The sequence below is a fragment of the Perna viridis genome, chromosome 12 (genome assembly GCF_037379345.1).
Source record: "Perna viridis isolate PV_CMFRI_1.1 ecotype Kerala chromosome 12, ASM3737934v1, whole genome shotgun sequence".
Classification (NCBI taxonomy): Eukaryota; Metazoa; Mollusca; class Bivalvia; order Mytilida; family Mytilidae; genus Perna; species Perna viridis.
The window spans coordinates 1,372,394-1,394,439 of record NC_142456.1 but is presented as its reverse complement, the minus strand read 5'-3'; the positions used below and the strand labels follow the sequence as shown (position 1 = coordinate 1,394,439).

At 33.7% G+C, this 22,046-nt stretch overlaps 1 protein-coding gene across 1 annotated transcript; it reads left to right on the top strand.

Annotated features, from left to right (window-relative positions):
- The first annotated feature begins 386 nt into the window (after positions 1-386).
- LOC148600699 (uncharacterized) lies at positions 387-14,091 on the top strand. The gene is made up of 6 exons (XM_088555171.1): positions 387-570; positions 5,087-5,254; positions 7,111-7,281; positions 8,426-8,653; positions 12,020-12,274; positions 13,631-14,091. Exons 1-6 carry the CDS (start codon positions 399-401, stop codon positions 13,801-13,803), a joined length of 1,167 nt encoding a protein of 388 aa, XP_088411297.1. The 5' UTR covers positions 387-398; the 3' UTR covers positions 13,804-14,091.
- The last annotated feature ends 7,955 nt before the right edge of the window (positions 14,092-22,046 follow it).

Here is a 22,046-nt window from a genome sequence, read left to right as displayed (position 1 = left end):
GAAAAAGAGCAATATCTTCAACATGGCTTAACCGATTAAAATGAAAATATTACCACAGATAGATATCATCATGTTGAACACTAATATGTTTTATAACAAATTAAAAATCCTCACATAAGTCCTATGCAGGATAGCCCAAGTAACATTCATATCAAGTTTGGTTCAAATTGGTCGCGTAGTGTCAGAGGAGAAGATTTTTGACACATACGCCGACGAAGACGACGGACGCGAAGTGTTGCCAATAGCTCACGTGGCCTTTGGCCAGGTGAGCTAAAAATCGATATATTTTACCGTACTTTCTGTCGTTCAATGTGCACGTTGCTTATGTATACCAGTACTTTGTAGACCTTATATATTAATTCGATTCATCGTTAAATGAAGCTTGAGTTATTTACAAGATGGAGAATCAAACCAACGAATACAGTGCCCTAGAAAAATGGCTCCAACATCTAAGATGGAAGCCATGTGTTGTTGGTGTAATCATTGGATGTGCATGTACATCTGTCATAGGATTAAGCATTGGATTAATTGCACACCCGTATCTCATGTCTTTTTCAAGTTGTTGGAAAGGTAAAAAAATTTATTTGGTGCACTCTCGGTTAATCTAAACATAGGATACCTACACCATTTAGAATGCAAATCTAGACGCAAATGTAGTTACTTCAATGTATACTTATTTTTGCTACTTTGCCATTGAGAAGAAATGCACTCCAAAATGATGGAACCTATTTTTTTTAAATACAGTAGAACATATTAGTAGATAAATCATCTATGCTGGCAACCGGCGATTGGAATGTTGTCATGAACTTTAGCAATGACACATTATTATCAAGAACGAAACAATAAGAAAACAACAACAAGATTTTTTTTAAGTTATGAATTACTTAACCATATAATAAGGTTATATGACGGTTGACGTTACTCTGATACACATAGATGCACATGGCGAGGACCTACTAAACAACTAGGCAGGTTAAATTTCTTTTTTGTTTTGTTTTTGTTTTTGTGTTTTTTTAAATATCATCCGATTTCGAGTCTTTCGTGACCGATTTTGACATACATATAGGATACCAATCTAATAATTCCCTACTTCTACTAAAATTACAATTCTACGATTCGGGAAGGGGTAATGGTACATTGAAATTTAATAATGGTATTCTATACGACAAATGCTATGTACTAAAAAATCAAGTCTTTGTCAATAAAGTTTTTCGAGAGTTTCTTGTACCCCTTAATCCTCTGAAAATATTGATCAAGAGACTTTAACTGTTAGCTAAAAGTTTTTAATTTTTTAATGGAAATGTTGAAAATGTAAAACCGATTTTAAATATATCATACTCTTCTTATTTGAAGAATAGCAATTTGGAAGAAAGGAGTTTAGAAAGAGTAATCAAGGGAACCAAGGTTATAGCGATAATCAAGAGAATGTAATCCAGGGACAAAGACCAGACATGGAAAACAGACATACACAACAAAACATAACATAAAGTAACTAAAATCATACATACAAAGTAACAAAAGTAAATGAGCAACTAGGACTCCACTAAAAACTGGGAGCTTGGACCAGGTGCACCGGTAGGGTAAGCGTCCTCTGCTTTTCTAGAAACACCCGCGGAGTTGCTCATAAAAAGTCAAGTCCGGGGTAGACAAACGAGGAAAGGAAAACTATGACCCGTTGAATAAATCAGTTCTCATGGTGCAGATCCATATATCATAACGATCCACGAGTTCATGATGATGACCATAAAACTTCTGTAGTGATGATTTCAGTCTTGTAGCAACATAATCCTGTTCAAGAAGCCTATTTGTTAGAGTTCTAGTGCGATACAAAAAGTCTGCATAGTTTCGGCAAGTTATGGCATAACGTATGAGTTGTGATATGAACACTCCATACGCAGGAGCCGAAGGAATGTTGCCACAGATGAAAGGAAAGTTGACAATTCCGAATGAAAAGTCATCACGTTTGTTGTTTGGTCAATAGTTTTGCTTTACCATCGATTTCCAAGTGTAGGTCAAGATATGAGGCTGACTTCACAGTGTCTGTAGTATCCTTTATCTCAAGTTCTTTTGGGTAGATGCGATGTATCAAATCCCCGAAATTAGGATTGTTTATAGATAATACGTCATCTATATAGCGGAAACTGAGATTGAAGGATCTAGCCAAACGATATTCTTTCTTTCTGATCAAACCATCTATAAAGTCAGCCTCATAATAGTGAAGAAATAGGTCAGCAAGTAAAGGACCACAATTTGTTCCCATTGGAATGCCGACCGTTTGTTGAAAAACACCACGTCCACCACACTGGACAAATATGTTGTCGATTAAAAATTCCAGCATTTTGTAAACATCTTCCTCTGTATATTTGGAAGATAATTTCGAATTATTCCATTTTCTTGCATAGTCCTCGACGGCATCCATTAGAACTTTAAAGTTGTAATTCCAATTTATGGAGCGTGGTTCACGGTACTTGGGACCTTTAGAAAGGATATTATGTAGAGATTCGTTTTCGATAATGATTAAATCTCCCGTAACGTTGTGACCAGAAGGACCATATTTGAATGGAGAGGTTTTGCAAGAACAGTCAGGTGGTTTAGCTTTGAAGTCTTCAATCTCGAGTTCCTGCAATAGTCTTTTATAATGCAATGGGTGAAGTATAGGAATATGAAATAATTGGTATGGATTTGTCTTTGAAATGTGGGGGAATTTTGTTAGCCTAATTAATTGCATCTATACCTTTGTTGGCAAATGGTAGTAGAAGAAATGATCGTTTTATTCATCCTGACTTTTCACACAAACTGGTTTAAAGAGTCTGTGGAAACCAATAGCCAAAATGATGGCAACAATTCTGTATAATGATGAGGTGGGGTCAGAAACAGGAGTTTCAAGACTTGTTTTGTAAACGAAGTTTAGTAGAGTGAGAGGTATAGAATAAAGGTTGTTTCTAATGTGATGAAGTCCAAGAGGTTTTTGTGTGAAAGGAAGAAGACCATCTTTGGAGACATCATGTAACTTAGATGACGTATAGTGGCGATGGCCATGACTCCTTTCCCGTCTTGGATTTTTGTCAAATAAATTTATCACATTCATGCTATTGTTATATTGGCTTGAAAGGTTTCCTACACTTTTGATGTTGTCATTCCATCCGTAAGGTATTCCAGTACCTAATCTGCGTATCCAGTACTCCTCTCTTTCCCTACGATAGTTTTTACTTAGAACGGGACTGTTCGTAGGATGGTAATTTTTTTCTAAAATACGAACTTTCGTAGAGAGGATTGAATGATCTTCTTGATTAAATTGTTGATAAACTGTCGGGAATTTTGTGGTGTTAATTCTCGAACGATGACCGCACATTCTTTTATTCAATCGTTCTTGCGTTTCTCCGACATATATAAGAATCGTTTAGAAACTTCTTATTTAAAACATATTAAAATGATAGTGTTTTATATAAAGAAGAGGTAGAGAACATTTTGCAAACTTTGCAATTCTTAAGAACAGAAACGATGAAAGATATAATCGCAAGAGTTTTAGCAATTTGAGGAGCTGATGGTGAACAGTACTAGAAATTTTCATAAATTAAAAAAAGTGAAATTACATAGACAAATTCATTCCAAAACTAATGATGAATTATTAAATTGATGTGTTCGACATAAAAGGGGTCTTAGATGAACACAGACAATTGTTTTGCAACTATATATTTTACTCATCTTACCCTATCTTTAATGATAGCCATTAGATACTTTTCTTTAAAAACAAAAACCTTTAAATGGAGAAGGTGGAGGAACTGCAAAAATATCGTGTGAAGAAAGGATTCAATGCATTGAGTTACCTCATTATAGCAGTTTGAAAATTATAATATGGAATATAATGTGATATTTAAGATTAAAACACTGTCAGTTGATCGATATTCGTTTCAATTTCTTTCTTTTTTTCATTCTTGTTTTTTGTGTTTTTTTTGTGTGTTTAGTTTTTGTTGTTTGGTTTTGTTTGGTTTTGTTTTGCATTGTTTTCTTGTTAAAATATTTTAGTACTCTTTAACTGAGTGATTTTAATGTTTATAACCTCGTAGAATTAAATAATATTTTGTAAATTATCTTCAAAATGTCGATTTGGGTCAAGCATCGTGGGGCGTATGGTTATTTTTCACATTTGTGCATTATTGTGTTTGTTGTGTCAGATATTACTTAAGTTTTAGTGCACTCTGTTGCAGTTATTGAGTATTATGAATACGAACTAAAATGACCCTCGGCTTACAAGGTACTCTCCCATTGAATTTTAAAGAATGAAAATATATCATTCAAATGCTTACGGATCTTTATTAATTTTTTCGACAAATCTTACATGTATTATACATTTTCATGTCAAGGGTTTTATGGGTCAAATTCAATATATGTTTTGAAATCTCATTTCATACAGATCCATTTATTGCTTTTGTCGTGATTTCTTTCTCATGCTTGAAAATCAGAAATACATTTAGTGTTTAAAAGCCGCATATACATGCAGAAGATAATGTTCACTTTGTTAAGAGCACAACGAACTGATTCGGTATGGTTTTTGATTTGTGTTTGTGTCTTAATCTAATTTTGTGTTTTTGTTTCATTTTTTGTTTTGTTTTGTTTTGTTTTGTTTTTTTTTTTTTTTTGTTGTTGTATAAATGCATTTGATAAGATGATTGATATTATCTAAACAATCAAAAGAAAACCTGTAAAGCAAGACTTTCTTTGGTCTCAACACTCATATAATACTTAAAATATTTGAAATTCTTGACAATTTACAAGATTGTGTAAAACTACCATATGAATTTATTTAAATGAGTACCTTTTTTGGCATGATGCGCACAACTATTCCATTTTGCGCCTGTTTTAAACACATAAGTTTTTTACTTTATCCTTATGGTTTTTAAAAAAAAAAATACATTTATTCGATTGATTTATTCGTATACACATATACACAATGTATGCTTTTTTGTTCTGCAAATGAATAATTGTCTTTTCTAGCTTCACCTTGAACTGAGTAAGCTAACATTGAATGTTTGTCCCCTTTACGGAAATATGTGGAATGAATAACATATCTTTACTTTTATTTTAGAACAATCATCTTGTTCCAACGATATTCACTGGGAACCATGTTCTAGTCATTGTGGTAATGGTATTCAGACCGGCTTACGACAGACACGTCAAACCGTAGATGGAGAATGTGTTATAACATCTAACACAACTATCTCACGCCTCTGTGCTTCTCAACAGAAGTGTCAATGTAAATAAGAATGTATTTAGATGTAATGTAAATGTAATATAAATGCTCGACCTCGCTCTGTCAGAACCATTCTAGAGGAATACGAAACGGCATAGCACAATATTAATTGTCCCCTTATTTATTGATAATTTGACTAATATCAAATTAATGAAATTTTCATCGAAAAATTTTAAATAGGGTTTACTTCATCTGTTTATTTCCTTCCCATTTGTTTACTTAATAATTATGATTTACATGAGTTTGTTTATACCGGAAAGGATGTATGACATGTCATTCGATACCGATAAGGATTTTTATCTTTTGAAACGAAAAGCCATACACTTTAAAGTATTGAAAGAAATTAAACAATTTTTTGGTATATAAGATTTAGTCTATCTGATGAAGTATCACAGGAATTTATGATGTTTCATGGCAATGCAATTATATTCTTCTTTTATAAAAAAAAAGAAGGGGTCAATGATTAGTAAACAGACAAATTTATCCATGATCCAGGTACAACGACTAGATAAATAAAACAGGCAATTGATGATGAGTATATTAAAATAAAATGCAGATGAAGCGTTATGAAAAAGATAATTGTCGACAAATAAGTTCACTCCCATGTGTATTGTTGTTCGTTTCTGTGTGCAAATTTTAAATTTCTTTTTTCAACCTTACATTCGCATATTATATATATATTTCACGATACATGTTTCTTGTCTTACGACAACAACTGTTATTCTAATATCACTCATTTGCAAACTGGCCAAACGTATAATACACTACGACATATGGAACACTTATAAAGCTAGATGTTTTTTTTTCTAGAAAAGCAGTGGAACGCCTATCCTACAGGTGCACCTGCTCCATGCTCCCAGTTTTATTGGAGTCCAAATACCTCATTTACATTTGTTACTTTGTATGTATTATTTTGGTTATTTTATGTTCTTTGTTGTGCGTGTTTGTTTTCCATGTCTTGTCTAAATCCCAGGATTACATTTCTTTTTTTTAATTTCCGCTAGAATCTTGATTCCCTTAATAATTCTTCATGAACAAACTACGCCTGTGATTCAGGCGAGCCACAAGACTCTTACTCTTCCGGTGCCTAGGCACCGATTTTATACAAAGTCGTAAGTGTGAAACTGATCGTAAATTGTGTTTGTTTGTTTGTTGGGGTTTAACGTCCGAGCAGCAATATTTCAGCTATATTCAGACAATGAACATGAAATGAAAAAATAAAACGATGGGTCACAAGGATAATAGGGCCGACAAATTTTGATTGCCACTGGAAAAAGGGGGTGGGTAAGGTCGGGCAATTTAGCCTCCTTTCTTTAACGTGCGAGGAACGTGGCATCCTTCCAAACACGATGCACCACTATGGTTTGCGGTCAGGTTTTCTGTATTATAGCCTGACAACCCCAGCATGTAACACGCCAGGGGTACCCCATTCCACCACCTGGGGCACACATCCCAGTTGCTCTGTGGGCAGAGCGCCTAGCCCCGGGCTAAGTTTCTGAGCACTATTTAGTCGCCTTATACGACAAGCTTAGCGCTGCTGCAGGCCTATTCTTTTAACACCCGGACCTGCATGGGGCTCGTAAATTGTGACATCACAACGCTATTTTTGGTTGTAACGTCACCTGGACCATACTCTTAATTTTTTTTAGATTTGGGTTGGTTATTAATTTGTATATCTATGTGTCTTCTATTCTGGTTATGTTATATTCTGTGTTGTGATTGTCTTTATCTTGTCGGTGTAATGCATTGCACTTGTTACGGTTCACCTTTTAACCCCTTGTTGTCCTTTTAGACATACATCTGAAAGAGGTGAAGACATATTCAACAAATGCATACTCTAATTATTCTTTATTTGACAGTGAACGGTGAATGGGGATCTTGGGAACAATTTGGATTATGCAGTACAACATGTGGAACAGGAGTAATTCCCATCGTTCGTAGATGTGATAGTCCAACGCCGAAAAACGGCGGCAAATATTGTGAAGGTGAAGGTTATAGTTTAGGATCATGTTCAATGAAAGCTTGTCCAGGTAATTTTGTAATTTCTGTTGACCTACATAGACGCTCTTATTGATACAAACTTATATTGTGTTCTTCTATAATGATATGGAATTTTATGTGTCGGGATACATTGGACTGACATTTGTTTTGTTGTCTCTATGACATATTCACCATACCTGTTCCCGTTGTATATAGTCATCAGATATTTTTAGAATGGGAGTAAGGGTGTGGGAGGTGAATGATAAAGAGTGAAGTGTTGATAAATGTATAAAGTTTAAAAAGAAGAATATTGTATTGCATAGAGATTCTTTCATAAAAAAGTTTTGAACCGTCAAAATTGTTTAATGAATTCTTTGTTGAGATAATCTACATTTTTTAAAGAAAAATTGGGTATATTGCATGAGGAGAGAGAGATTGAAGGATGGGACGTGTTGACGGTCATTCGAGTTTCTCATTTACTTTTGTTAATTGGTATGTATTATTTTGATTATGCTATGTTCTTTGTTGTGTTCGTCTGATTTCAATTTCTGGTATTTGTCCCTGGATTACATTCTTTTAGTTTGCGCTAGAACCTTGATTTCCTTGATTAACCTTCTGATTGAATAAGGTAAAACAACTAACAGAATGTAGAACTTAATGCTAGAAACAAACACTCAAAGAGTTTTGATCCGTACTTCTAAATTAGGCATGGGGTAATTTTTGTTGATAAATTGGATACAATTGAATTTGCTGACAATGTTTTAATGTTTAAAACTGAAATCAATTTTTACAATCAGCAATAAAAAGCAAAGATATTTTCAAAATGATTAGGATTTTTATAAGGCAGTTCTTTTGAAGAGGGAAGTATTTTAAATCATTTTCACGAAATACCAATTATGTCCAAATAAGATATTCTATAGGATTTATTTTTATATCCATGTACTTTAATAGAGCATTCAATTACTACGAAGAAGCATAGTGATGTGATACATGTGTGTTCATAGAAACGTATAAATTTATTGTTTTAAAGCATCCTTACCTTATAAATAACAAAATAATACGTATATTTTACACGTATCCATTTGGCATAATTGGGTCATATATGCTTGACAATAAAACATTAACTAAACCCGAAATAATTCAAACAAAACTGAATTTTGTACAAAAGTTCTTAATGAATATATTTTGTATTAGAAAAGAACATAGCCTTGAAAAAAGAGACAAGCCAATCGTCAAAGTGGACTTTAAAACCTACATCGATCATGACTTCTTTTCTTGGAGTTGATGGAATAGTGAGTCAAAAAGATGGTAACTCATTATGCACACACACGGACAGCACATATCCTGCATGGTGGGCTGTTGACCTAGGAGACATGTACGACATAAACAGGGTTGTAATATACGGCCGGTCAGACTGTTGTTGTGAGTATGAATTTTATGGTAGTTTTATTCTATATATTTTTGTCATACGGTTCAAGTGAGTACAATTAAATCTGCATTGCAAGACAATAAATGTATCGACACCTATTTCATGTATTTAATGCATTTTATTTGTGGATATCAATTAAAATTATACAGGAAAAGTACAATGTAGTAGAAATAATTCAAAGTTAAGGCATATTTCAACAGAAACAAAAATGACAGTTAATGCAGCTAATAAAGTTATTATTCCATTATTTGATGTTGTTTAGTTCGCCTCTTTATATAAATTTGCGATTTGTTTGGTTTTGAGCACTTTCGGACTTACTATGTAATTGGCTCAAATACTGTTGGTAATTGGTTACTGAATGTAACACGTTATGACTGATCATACCTTAATTGTTTTGTAAATATATTTTTTTCTATTTTTTTTTCACAAGATGACTTAAATGAACATACTTATGAATTTAAATGTGAAACACAAAGGTCACCAAAATTAATTTCGAGATAAATGAAAAGAAGCTTTTTACAACATGTTATACGTTGTATACATTAAGTGAAAACATGGCCAACCATTTAAGGGTAATCAAACAATCAAGATTCTAGCGGAAATCTGTTTCACTTGTACCACACGAAACGTCGTTAAACTCTCCATTCAAATATGTTCCTTCCGATCAGGTCGTTACGGGAGATTTGTCCATCATTGAAAACAAATCTATGCGTAATATCCTAAAGGTCCCAAGTACCGCGAACTGTGCTCCATATATTGGAATTATAACTTTAAAGTTCTTATAGATGCCGTGGAGGACTACGCAAGAAAATGGATAAAACGAGAACAAGAAGACATTAATTCTCTGTCAGAGTGGTTAAAAACCGTGAGGTCTTTCATTTTAAATCAATTGAAAGTTTTAAGTAGGGCAATGAGTGCCATTGCTACATAGGTTTTCAAAGACCCCGATGATGTAGCAAAAACATTGTCTACTATACATGACAAATATGTTGTTGTACCAGCAGACGAAGCCCAAAACAGCATTATACTTGTCTGCAAAACGTTTTACATCCAATGTTTATTATCAGAAGTAGACGTAGAAAATAATAGCAGCGACAAGACCTATACTGCTACTACGTTCTCCAAAGAATAGATTGTTGAAAATCAAAAATCTGTGTTTTTTTTTTTTTTGTTTTTTGTTTTTTTGATTTACCGTCTATGTACTGGATTCCTAAACTCCACAAGGATCCATAAAAACAAAGTAACATAACTGGATCTGCAAAATGTACCACCAAACCTCTTTTTAAACTTTTAACTTCTATTCTCACAGCTGTCAAAGAGGGTTTGCAGTCCTACCACAACACTTGTTACTCCCGTAGTGGTATTAATTCAATATGGATCCTGAAAAATTCGAAAGATATTTTGGATACAATCAGTTCAAGACTATTATCAGAATATAATAGCATTATAACCTATGATTTCTCAACACTGTATACTTCTATTCCACATACTCAGTTAAAATCCCGCCTTAAAAACATCGTTGTTTTTCCAAAAAAATTATGGTACGGCCAGATACAAATATGTAGTTCTTGGTAGAGATTCCTCATACTTTGTAAAAAATAATTACAAATCATCTTTCAAATATACAGAAAATGTTTACAAAATGCTGGAATTTTTATTCGACAACATATTGGTCAAGTGGTGGACGCGTTTTTTATCAAACGGCCGGCATTCCAATGGGAACAAATTGTGCTCCTCTACTTGCTGACTTATTCCTTTACTTATATGAGGCTGACTTTATAATAATGTTTGGCTAGATACTTCAATCTCAGTTTCCGCTATATAGATGACGTATTATCTTTAAACAATCCTAATTTCGGGGATTTGATACATCGCATTAACCCAAAAGAACTTAAGAAAAAGCATACTACAGACACTGTAAATTCAGCCTCATATCTTGACTTACACTTAGAAATCGATGGTAAAGGAAACTATTGACCGAACTTCACGACAAACGTGATGACTTTTCATTCAGAATTGTCAAATTTCCTTTCATCTGTGGCAACCCTTCTGCACCTGCGTATGGAGTGTTCATATCACAACTCATACGTTATGCCAGAGCTTGCCGAAACTACGCAGACTTTTTGTATCGCGCTAGAACTCTAACAAATAGGCTTCTGGAACAGGGTTATGTTGCTCAAGATTGAAGTCATCACTACAGAAGTTTTATTGTTGTCATCATGAAATCGTGGATCGTTATGGTGTATCCATCTGCACCATGAAAACTGATTTATTCAACGGGTCATAGTTTTCCTTTCTTCGTTTGTCTACCCCGGACTTGACTTTTTATGAGCAACTCGGCGAGTGTTTCTAGAAAAACAGGGGTCGCTTACCCTACCGGTGCACCTGGTTTATGCTCCCAGTTTTTAGTGGAGTCCGAGTTGCTCATTTGCTTTCGTTACTTTGTAGTATGATTTTAGTTACTTTATGTTCTTTGTTGTGTATGTCTTTTTTCCATGTCTGGTCTTTGTCCCTGGATTACATTTTTTTGATTACCGCTATTACCTTGGTTCCTTTGATTACTCTTACACTTGAGTTTAGTAGATCATAATCCCTTGATTACTCTTTGATTACCGTTATAACTTTGGTTCCCTTGTTTACTCTTTGATTACCGCTATAACCTTGGTTGCCTTGATAACTTTTACGCTGTGGTTTGCAAACGCAGTAAAATAATTTACGTTGGCGAGGCCCACCGGAGGTTGGGTGATCGTTTTGTAGAATACAAGCAAAGCGTGGCAATATTTATATATTTGGAGATAAATTTTCGTGAGGACTTATTTTCGTAGATTTGTTTTTCTATTTAGTGCTGAGAAGAAATTAGTATCTAACAACAATAAATTGTTACCGCACTTACTTAATTTTAGTATTTACATTCTTTCCGTCGCTTACTTGCAATCTTTATTTATCATTTTTACGATTGTTTGGTCATGTTTGCAGAATGTTTTGTGTTTATATCTTACTAAACATATTTACCTATCGAATGGGGAAAATGCAATCCTATTTTACACACCTTAACCTTTTCTATGTTAAGATTGATTTAAAACTGTTGCTATTATTTATTATTTGAACAAAACAAAAAGCCGATATGGGAAAAAGAAACTGATCAATAATATTTAAGGGTCTTCTAAATGTATAAACCATGGCATTCACATACTCACCAAGCGTACACTCTTGAAACTTACGTAGCAAGCAATTTCTTGTACCACTTTCGTTCGTTGTTTTTGATTAACAAACCTTTTGATTCAAATCATTTATTGTGTAAACGTCTTGTAGCTTTGCATTGTTATACTCGTTTTATTTTGATTTTTATCGTATTTTAGCTGATCGTTTTAAGAATTTTGACATTGACGTGTTTAAACCTTTACCAAATGAGAGGACAACGTTCGACAATTTCCAACTAGGCATTATGACAAGGTGCTATTACCAACCTGGTGAGGTGCAAAACCATGTTCTTAATGCAACATGTTCTCAGGGTACAACCGGACAATTTGTGAGGGTTCGGCTTAGAGATGAGAACTTTCTTTCAATGTGTGAGATAGAGGTGTATAGTATAGTTAATCCACTCAAGCTAACAGGTTAGTTATCTGTCACTTTTATTCCAACTCCAAATATTTAAGGCATTAGGTCAAATAGACAGACAAAACATAACAGTCATTCTTCATAATTTGACAGAAGTATCAAATTTCAACGAGTAAATCATTTTAAAAATTTGATGACGTCACTGTCATTATACAATTCGGTCTATTAGATGATCGACAAGATTTTCCATCCACTCATAAACCTTCTAACTTCTGAAATTAGATTATTTGATACTTATTTTTGTTATTGTTCTTAATGTATATTTTATAATGAAACCTGACTTGTCATATAGTAGACCTTGTTGTAAGGTTTTGTCTTTTCTTTTTTTCTATTTGTATTGTTTTGTTTATGTTCAAATTTCTTGCTTTAATTCTATTTTAGATTAACATTCTTAGCTCTTGTATAAGCAATGTTGTCATTCATTTCTAAATTCTATTTTATGCCCTTCATTACACAACCTACTAACAGAAAAAAATCAATTTTCAAAAAAGTGTTTTTATTCTCCAAATTTTTATTTCTCTTTTTAGTGGAAAATATAAACATTTAGTGGGAAAACAATCTATCAATTCCTGGCAGTTTTTTCAGGGGCTCATGTCGTAGATTATCATACATTATATCCATATGTGTATGATCATATAATGGCATACACAACAAATACGGTTACTATAGAAACAAGTTCTGAAAATCTTGATATAAAATTATAAAATTCAAATTTTCCCGCAAAAAAATTTAATTAATATTTTATGCCATCGTTTTCACCATTCGTCTTCCTTGATATGGGCATCGTCGGCTAGATTTTAAGCTATTTTCCTTGCTTGTCTCATTATACAATTACGCAAGGTTAAAAATCGATTTTATTTCCATATCTTAGTCAAATTGTCACGGAAAAAAACACTCCAACATTGAACATATATGTTACATTTTAAAATACATTTACAAGTCCACTTTTTATGATTTTTCTTAATCTACAATTTAAACTCCACTACAACAAGCACCACTTTCCATTTATGTCATTTTTTTTATCCCTTCCAAAAGTGCGAAACGAAACAAAACTATTAATTGCTTTACTTTTTTTCTCGAACGTGTATGAAATAATAAATCTATATGTTACTGTTTTCATAAATACATGTAAATCGATATATTATTGTATCAAACGGAACCCAAAGGAACCAGGATTAGAAGTATTGTTAAATATGTTTTTCATTCAGTTATTGATTCAAATTATATTGAGCATGCTCATAAAAAGAAGTATCAACGATTTACTAAGACTTTATTTGAGTGATGTCCTAAATATGATGATACCGACCCCACAAATAATTCTTATCTAGATGATGTATACATTTTGTTTTCAGTGGACAATAAATTTATGTATAGCAAGCCTTACTTTGGACCTGACGCTCGTGAAATAAGAGGCGTGAAGAGAGAAAAGAACTGTACTAACCGTTGTCAATCAGATGCCAATCAGGCCTGCATGACCTTATTTCTTCCTCATCACAGTACATGTGTCATTATAGGTGGCACATAATACCTTGTGAGAACAAATTGGTAGTAGATGTTTTAGGAAGACCATATTACATGTTGTTATCACAAATATTACAATTCAACTATCACATCATTGTTTGTGTACGAAAAAAAACATTTGTAATTTATAATCATATATAAATTGGAAATGTTGGAAGAAAATGTTTGTACTGGTGATCTACAACTTTTCCCCCCATATAAGCATAAAAACATTTCAGTTTGACACTTAACCTACGTTGTTTTCGGTGCATATTTTTTTATGTCATATAGTTGAATATATAAATACAAGATCGATGTATAGTTCTAATATTTAATAATGAATTATCTAATGTGGAATTGAATATAAGAACACAGCTCCCCCGATGAATCTTTATATTATCTAAAACTGAAGCCATGTGTTGTTATTGCATTGAATTGTATTGACATAAACCCTGCACTTAACAAAATGTGTCACACATGTACAAAGTGAGTGATTGCTACCATATTTGGAAGAACGCCATCATTTCCGCTACAAAATAAAACAATTACTGTGTCCTTCCCCTGTTCAAAGTCCGTCACAATGATTAAAGATTGAATTGATATCTTCTTTGTGCGTGACTTTATATAGATGGGCCATACGTTGTAAACGATTTGGAGTACTGTTCGATATCAACTTTCTGGTACCTGGGAATTTACCATTTGTTCATGATATAGATGATAGAGAATTTTTTGACTCCCATGTGATTTTTGTTATTCCACACTTAGTGTGGGCTTTATATAGATTGGCTATGGCTTTTAAGCAAATCTGATTGTGGGGAATTACTTGCAACGAGTGTAACTTCATGTTTAGTTTTATTTTCTTTTGCTTCAAGTACTTCCAGCTAATTCACAATCGCACTTTGAATCGTGTGATATTATAAGTAACATTCAAGTACAAAGTAAAATACCACGAAATCGTTCAGCACTTTGTGAACTAGATAGATAGGCTAATTACTTTTGCAAATTTGTTTTCTTTAGATAAATACCATTTGAATAAATAGAAATGAAATATTTGAGATTTGATAAGATCATAACTATTGTTGATAAATTGAATTTTGTGAAATTTATAGATTCATTTTTCAGTTAATAGTAAAACGTTCAAATAGATGTACTGATATTTTTTATCAGTAGGTTACACAGAAGCAACACATATTCGCTTCATCGTCTTATTTCTTTAAAGATGGATAGATATTCACATTTCGGATCTACATTGTGAAAAAGAAGTAAATAATAGTGTAATGCAATCCAGAAGGCTCAAATTATGAAACCATACTACATTTAAATATAGCATAATGCATAACATATGAAACTTTTTTTGGTAATAATTCAAAATAAATTCATGAATTGTTAAAAGAGTAATCAAGGGAACCGAGGTTATAGCGGTAATCAAAAGAATGTAATCCAGGGAAAAAGACCAGACATGGAAAACAGACACACACAAGAAAGAACATAAGTAACTAAAATCATACATACAAAGTAACACATGTTTATGAGCAACTCGGACTCCGCTAAAAACTGGGATAATGGACCAGGTGCACCGGTAAGGTAAGCGTCCTCTGCTTTTCTAGAAACACCCGCCTGAGTTGCTCATAAAAAGCCAAGTTCGAGGTAGACAAACGAGAAAAGGCAAACTATGACCCGTTGAAGAAATCAGTTTTCATGGTGCTGATGGATACACTACAACGATCCATATAACGAGTTCACGATGATGACCATAAAACTTCTGTAGTGATGACTTCAATCTTGTAGCAACACAACCCTGTTCCAGAAGCCTATTTGTTAAATTTCTAGCGCGATACAAAAAGTCTGCGTAGTTTCGGCAAGCTCTGGCATAACGTATGAGTTGTGATATGAACACTCCATACGCAGGAGCCGAAGGGATGTTGCCACAGGTTAAAAGAAAGTTGACAATTCTGAATGAAAAGTCATCACGTTTGTCGTGAAGTTTTGTCAATAGTTTTCCTTTACCATCGATTTCTAAGTGTAAGTCAAGATATGAGGCTGAATTTACAGTGTCTGTAGTATTCTTTATCTCTTCTTAAGTTCTTTTGGGTAGATGTGATGTATCAAATCCCCGAAATTAGGATTGTTTAAAGATAATACGTCATCTATATAGCGGAAACTGAGATTGAAGGATCTAGCATTTAGTTCTAATTGCCTGATTTGTTTTGTGTTGATCTCTAACAATGCAAATGTAATTATCATACGTATAAATCATAAATTAAAAGCAATCAACATAAAACGATCCACTTGCTTTTTTTTCAAGAACTTTCTCAAAGTGTAGCCGTATAAACTTTTTAATTAATTATTTTATTGCCTTGTCAGTACAAAACTGAAACCGATTCTTTTTAAATCGATGAATTTAAATCCGAAAAAAGGACACTGGCTATATAGAAAAGAAGAACAGATAAGGAAACGCTACTAATTCACAAATATGTGACAAATATGTATCATTTTACTATTGAACGTTTGTTTCAGGGTGCAAGTGTTTAGTGAAAAATACACAAGCGTTGGAACATTGAGTTAATTTGATTAAACTTTGAATTTCCTTTCATTAAAACCTTCTTCAACGGGTCATAGTTTTCTTAGTTCCTGGATTACATTCCTTTGATTACCGCTATAACCTTGGTTCCCTTAATTTACTCTTTCATAGTTTGTCTACCCCGGACTTGACTTTTTATGAGCAACTCGGTGGATGTTTCTAGAAAAACAGAAGACGCTTACCCTACCGGTGCACCTGGTCCATGCTCCCAGTTTTTAGTGGAGTTTGAGTTGCTCATTTACTTTAGTTACTTTGTATGTATGATTTTAGTTACTTTATGTTCTTCGTTGTGTGTGTCTGTTTTCCATGTCTGGTCTTTGTCCCTGGGTTACATTCTTTTGATTACCGCTATTACCTTGGTTCCCTTGATTACTCTAATAGGCTTTAGGTCATTTTGTTTAAAAAAAAAAAGAAAGCAAATTTCTGTATGATAAGTTATGACAACAGTTTATTGATACATATCATCATTATAACGTTAGAATCGTTATATTTTCAAAGTTTGAAGAAAACAAATAATATAAAATCCACCTATCACTTATTCCTTCGTTTACTCATTTGTTTCCAGTTGTTAATTCCGGAATTCTCTACAAAAAATAATAAATAAATAAATAATAAATAAAAATAGATTGTTCATCATAAAAAAAAACATGAATAATATTCGTAACAGTTAGTTATCACCGTGGCTACTTATATAGGACCATATACTGTCCTAACAGTATATTTTTGAACACGTCAGACTGTCTTAGTTCACTGTGTTTAAAACTTGTTTCATGTTATATCCATTAATGATTAAGAAAAAACCCACTTTTATTATAAATATAACAAACACATTTTGAAGAACAAGAACTGTTTGAAATGGTAACATTTCAATGATTATAAATGATACAGTAAATGTAAAATTAACCAAATATTGATGTTATTAGCATGCTATGAGCGGGAAAAAACAACTATATCTATTTCTAGATTCTTAATAACGTATTTTCTCATCAAAATGCATACTATAATACTTCATTTACACCGAAGACTTTCATGAAATATTCCTTAACTAAGATTTTCTTTCATCTCAACAAATCATAAAGCATAGAATATTGATCATTAATAAAGATGTTCGAGGTTTATAAATAACGTGTTTATTTATTCTAAACGGGAATCATGTATTTACCAATGTTCAAAGGTTATTAATAGAATTTTGCATTGTGTTAAAGAACAATTCTATAAAACGCTATTAAAGACAAAACAACTAAATTAAAGTCTTTGTGACGGCGTACAATTTCCAATAAAATATGAAATCCAAAACTTGATTTCACTAAAAGTCGATAGTAAAGAATTCACCGTGACATTGTGCACAAAATCACAAAGTAATTGTCAATATCAAGACGCTATAGCTCACTGTACGATTATTGTCATACTTATTTGTAAAAGCGACCAAACAAAGTTCACTGTTATAACACCAATTAATATAAAATCAAAAAGTTATTCAACCAAAATATTCGAAACATGAAAAAAAAACAAAACAAAACAAAATACATGAAAAAAAAAAAAAAAATAACAAAACTAAACCAAAACAAACAAACAAACACAAAATAACAACACTCAAATAGAGGCCCCGAAATGTATTGGAGTTGATCCCGATCTTCAGCAGTTAACTACCTCTACAAACGTAACTGTATTCTTCATGTTCTTATAGGAATATGATATAACTATGCAAAAATAAAATATTAAGATCCATAAAAGCTTACCTCTCTTTTGGTCAAATACATTGCAGACCTCTTCCAGTTAGGCATCTCGTACTAAGATTCATAGTATAGTAAAATAATAATAAAAACGACAAAACATAGTAACCCTTGTCAGATCCTACAGATAACATAAAAACATCTACAGAGAATAAGCAGAAACCTAATTGAAATTACATTAGTCGGACTCAAAGAAACTCTGAATCATTGACAAGGGAAATAGGTAGGATCAATTGGGATTATATGTAACGCTAAAAGTAGAAACACCAGGGACTTCCAACGCTTGGAACAAGAACATATGTCGGTAGGATAAAATGTGACTCCATGGAGCGATAGCATAAAATGCAGCATGACACGATGCATGGGTTTAATTAATTCTAACTAAGACTTTATGTAACGCCAGAAATATGGATAAACCCAATCGGTAGGACTCCTTAAAACTATAGTAACTTGGACGAAGTACATCGGTAGGATCAACTTGGACTCCATAAAACGTTGGAAACATAGATAAGGTGCACTGGTAGAATCAACTAGGGCTCTATGGTACGCTACGAATTAAGACAAGATGCATCAGTATTACCAACATGAACTAAATATAACTCTAGGGACAAGAACACCGTACTGGAAATCTATGGAACGCTGGCTTATATAGTAACATGGGCACGATGCATCGGTTGAATCAACTGGGGATCCACGGTACGCTAAAAATATGCACAAGGTGCATCGGTAGGACCGATTGTTACTCCATTTACCGCTAGGAACACGGACAGAGTACATTGGTAGGATAAACGCAATCGGTAGGACTCCTTAAAACTATAGGAACTTGGACGAAGTACATCGGTAGGATCAACTTGGACTCCATAAAACGTTGGAAACATAGATAAGGTGCACTGATAGAATCATCTAGGGCTCTATGGTACGCTACGAAGTAAGACAAGATGCATCAGTATTACCAACATGAACTAAATATAACTCTAGGGACAAGGACACCGTACTGGAAATCTATGGTACGCGACAAATATGCACAAGGTGCATCGGTAGGACCGATTGTTACTCCATTTAACGCTAGGAACACGGACAGAGTACATTGGTAGGATAAACGATATCTATGGAACGGTAGTTTATATAGCAATAAGGAAACAACACACCCGTTTAATCAGCCAAGACTCAATCTAACGCTGAGAATATGGGCATGGTGCAAATAAAGGATCAATTGAGATTCCTGGTAACATGGACAAGCTGCATGAATAGTAAGATCCACTAAAATCACAAAACACTCTGAACAAAGACAAGGTGAATCGCTGTGATAGTTATCATTCTTTGCCATCTCTCTTTTAGAAAGTAATCAAGGAAACCTAGGTTGTAGCGGTAATCAAAAGAATGTAACCCAGGGACAAAGACCAGACATGGAAAACATACATATAAAACAAAAAAACATAAAGTAACTAAAAAGATACACAATAAGTGACAAAAGCAAATAAGCAACTCGGATGAAAAAAGGAAATAATGGTGAATAGTTTGTAAACTGTTTGTTTATATGCATTTTTCGAGTATTGTAAGAGTAATCAAAGGTTCTAGCAGTAATAAAAAGAATGTAGTCAAGGGACAAAGACCAGACATGGGAAACAGACATACACAACGAAGAACATAAAGTAACTAAAATAATACACACTAAGTGATATAAGCAAATGAGCAACTCTGACTCCACTAAAAACTGGGAGCATAGACCAGATGCACTGGTAGGTGAAGCGTCCTATGCTTTTATAAGAACACCCGCCGAGTAACTCATAAAAAGTCAAGTCCGGGTAGACGAAAGAGGAAAGAGGAACTATGACACGTTGAACAAATCAGTTTTCATGGCACAGATGGATACACCGTAACGATCCACGAGTTCGTGATGACGACCATAAAACTTCTGTAGAGGTTATGTCAATCTTGTAGCAAAATTATCCTGTTCCAGAAGCCTATTTGTTAGAATTACAGGGCGATACAAAAAGTCTGCGTTCTTTCAGCAAGCTCTGGTTAACGTATGAATTGTGATATGAACACTCCATACGCAGACGCTAAAGGGATGTTGCCACACACAGTAATTTATTAAACACTCACCTTTTCACTTAACACCTGTTTATAACTACCCATATTTGTGTCATCTAATCCATAATCCCTATTCCATATTTGGACACATGGTTCGTTCAGAGGTTGGCCAGGAGCCCAAAGGTTTGGATCCACGTCCTGTCTGTTTGTTTTCCACAAGTATTTACCGTTCACGAAATCTATGCCAACGAAGGCACTTTCTAAAATAAAATATATGTTTCTTAGTTAAACCCCTATATTTATTCAACCCAGACAGCGAAAGTTTAACTTTTACATACCCTTATTGGTAAAACGGTCATGGTCGTTTAATCGAGTACAAGCGGTTTTGGCAAAGATATTAACGCAGTATAGGTTCAAGTTCCGCAGAGGGACAACTGCTTCATAGATTTGTTAGTTGGTTACAGCATTTCAATTATTGATACCAAACGGTTCCGTTATGTTTTAACTACATTGTGGACCACTTAAATTGATCGGTATACACCTAGGGGACTTCACTTTAAATATCGGGAGAGGAAGATTCATTTTTCCGCTAAGGTAATGCCAAAACAAATCATTGAAACTGGCATTTTGTTGGCATCTACAACAATTTTTTTGAGTAATTATTTTATTTCGTCCATCTTTTTGTCAAGCCAAAAATGTTTAAGTCTTATACATTTCACCCTCAGAAATTCATGTTACTGCTAATTTTGCAAGACATCCAAGTATCGGAATTAATGTTTGTCCACTACTATTTTTTTCTGTTTCATGTCAAAGTTCATTAGAGGTATGGGGCCAGTTCTAGAATATGGCAAACCCTTACATATACAAAGTATAAAAAACGCTACCAAACAGAAAACTTGATAAACAGTAGGTATCATGACACAGCGTAATCAAGCAAATTATATATTATATATGTCTGGGGGATTTTACAGCGATACCGATTGAGATGTTATGCAATCAGGAAATATAAATAAACATACTATTTTTCAGTCAACTCATGATATTCTTCAGTAACGTAAACTGAATGTTAAGGATAGTAATTGGTTCATGTATATACACAAATTATGACATAAACAAATTAATATATGTGACATATTGATTTTTTTTTATCTATGGTGAAAAACTTTGATTAAAAACATAACTTTAAGACGGTCCATTTTTTTTTTGGGGGGGGGGAGGGGAGGGTTAAAATGTAACTAAAAACATAATTCAAAGCATTGAACAATACATTTTTTTAATTCTTTTTAACGTTAAATCTGAGTTGATGTATTATCCTATTTACACGGCCGACTGATTTACCTCGATCAAACTCGATTATACTTGACGACGGAGTCTAGCATTGGTTATGATATCGTGACTTATCTACAGCGGTTTGCAAATTGAGTTCTTGGTGGTCGTGAGTTATCTACTATGTTCGATTTGGTAGTGTAGTGTAATCTCAGAAATCTTTCGGTGTTATAGAATTCTCTGTGGACGTCTTGCAGCTTCACGATCTAAATTTGGGCCAGTAGAGCTCGGCTTAACTGGTGTGGAAGATCGAACAGTTTGTCAAGAGATCTTGTTTTATTTTATTCTCGACTGTACAAGACCTTCATTTGATTATTCCGACATCCCTGACTACGCTCAATACAAACGACACGTTCATTTTAGTCAAAAGGTGACCGCTAAAGGTATGTAGTTGACCTCAATTTGAGTGCAGGTAGCCTCTGTTATAACCTCCAAGACTTCATTTCGAGCAACATCGACATGTATTCGAGTACACCCGACCTCCAATCTTTCCCGCTCGATCTATATTTGTGTAAACTCGATAATCACAATTACATAAAAAAAATAGTCAGGATGCCATGGTTAATTAATCTTCAGAAATTTTAAGTGGAAAAA

Excerpts from the sequence above, each read along its gene's own strand:
- LOC148600699 (XM_088555171.1), top strand. The coding sequence starts at position 399 with ATGGAGAATCAAACCAACGAATACAGTGCCCTAGAAAAATGGCTCCAA. Across the intron at positions 7,282-8,425 it reads TTCAATGAAAGCTTGTCCAG|AAAAGAACATAGCCTTGAAA; the intron begins GTAATTTTGTAA and ends ATTTTGTATTAG. Across the intron at positions 12,275-13,630 it reads TAATCCACTCAAGCTAACAG|TGGACAATAAATTTATGTAT; the intron begins GTTAGTTATCTG and ends TTTTGTTTTCAG.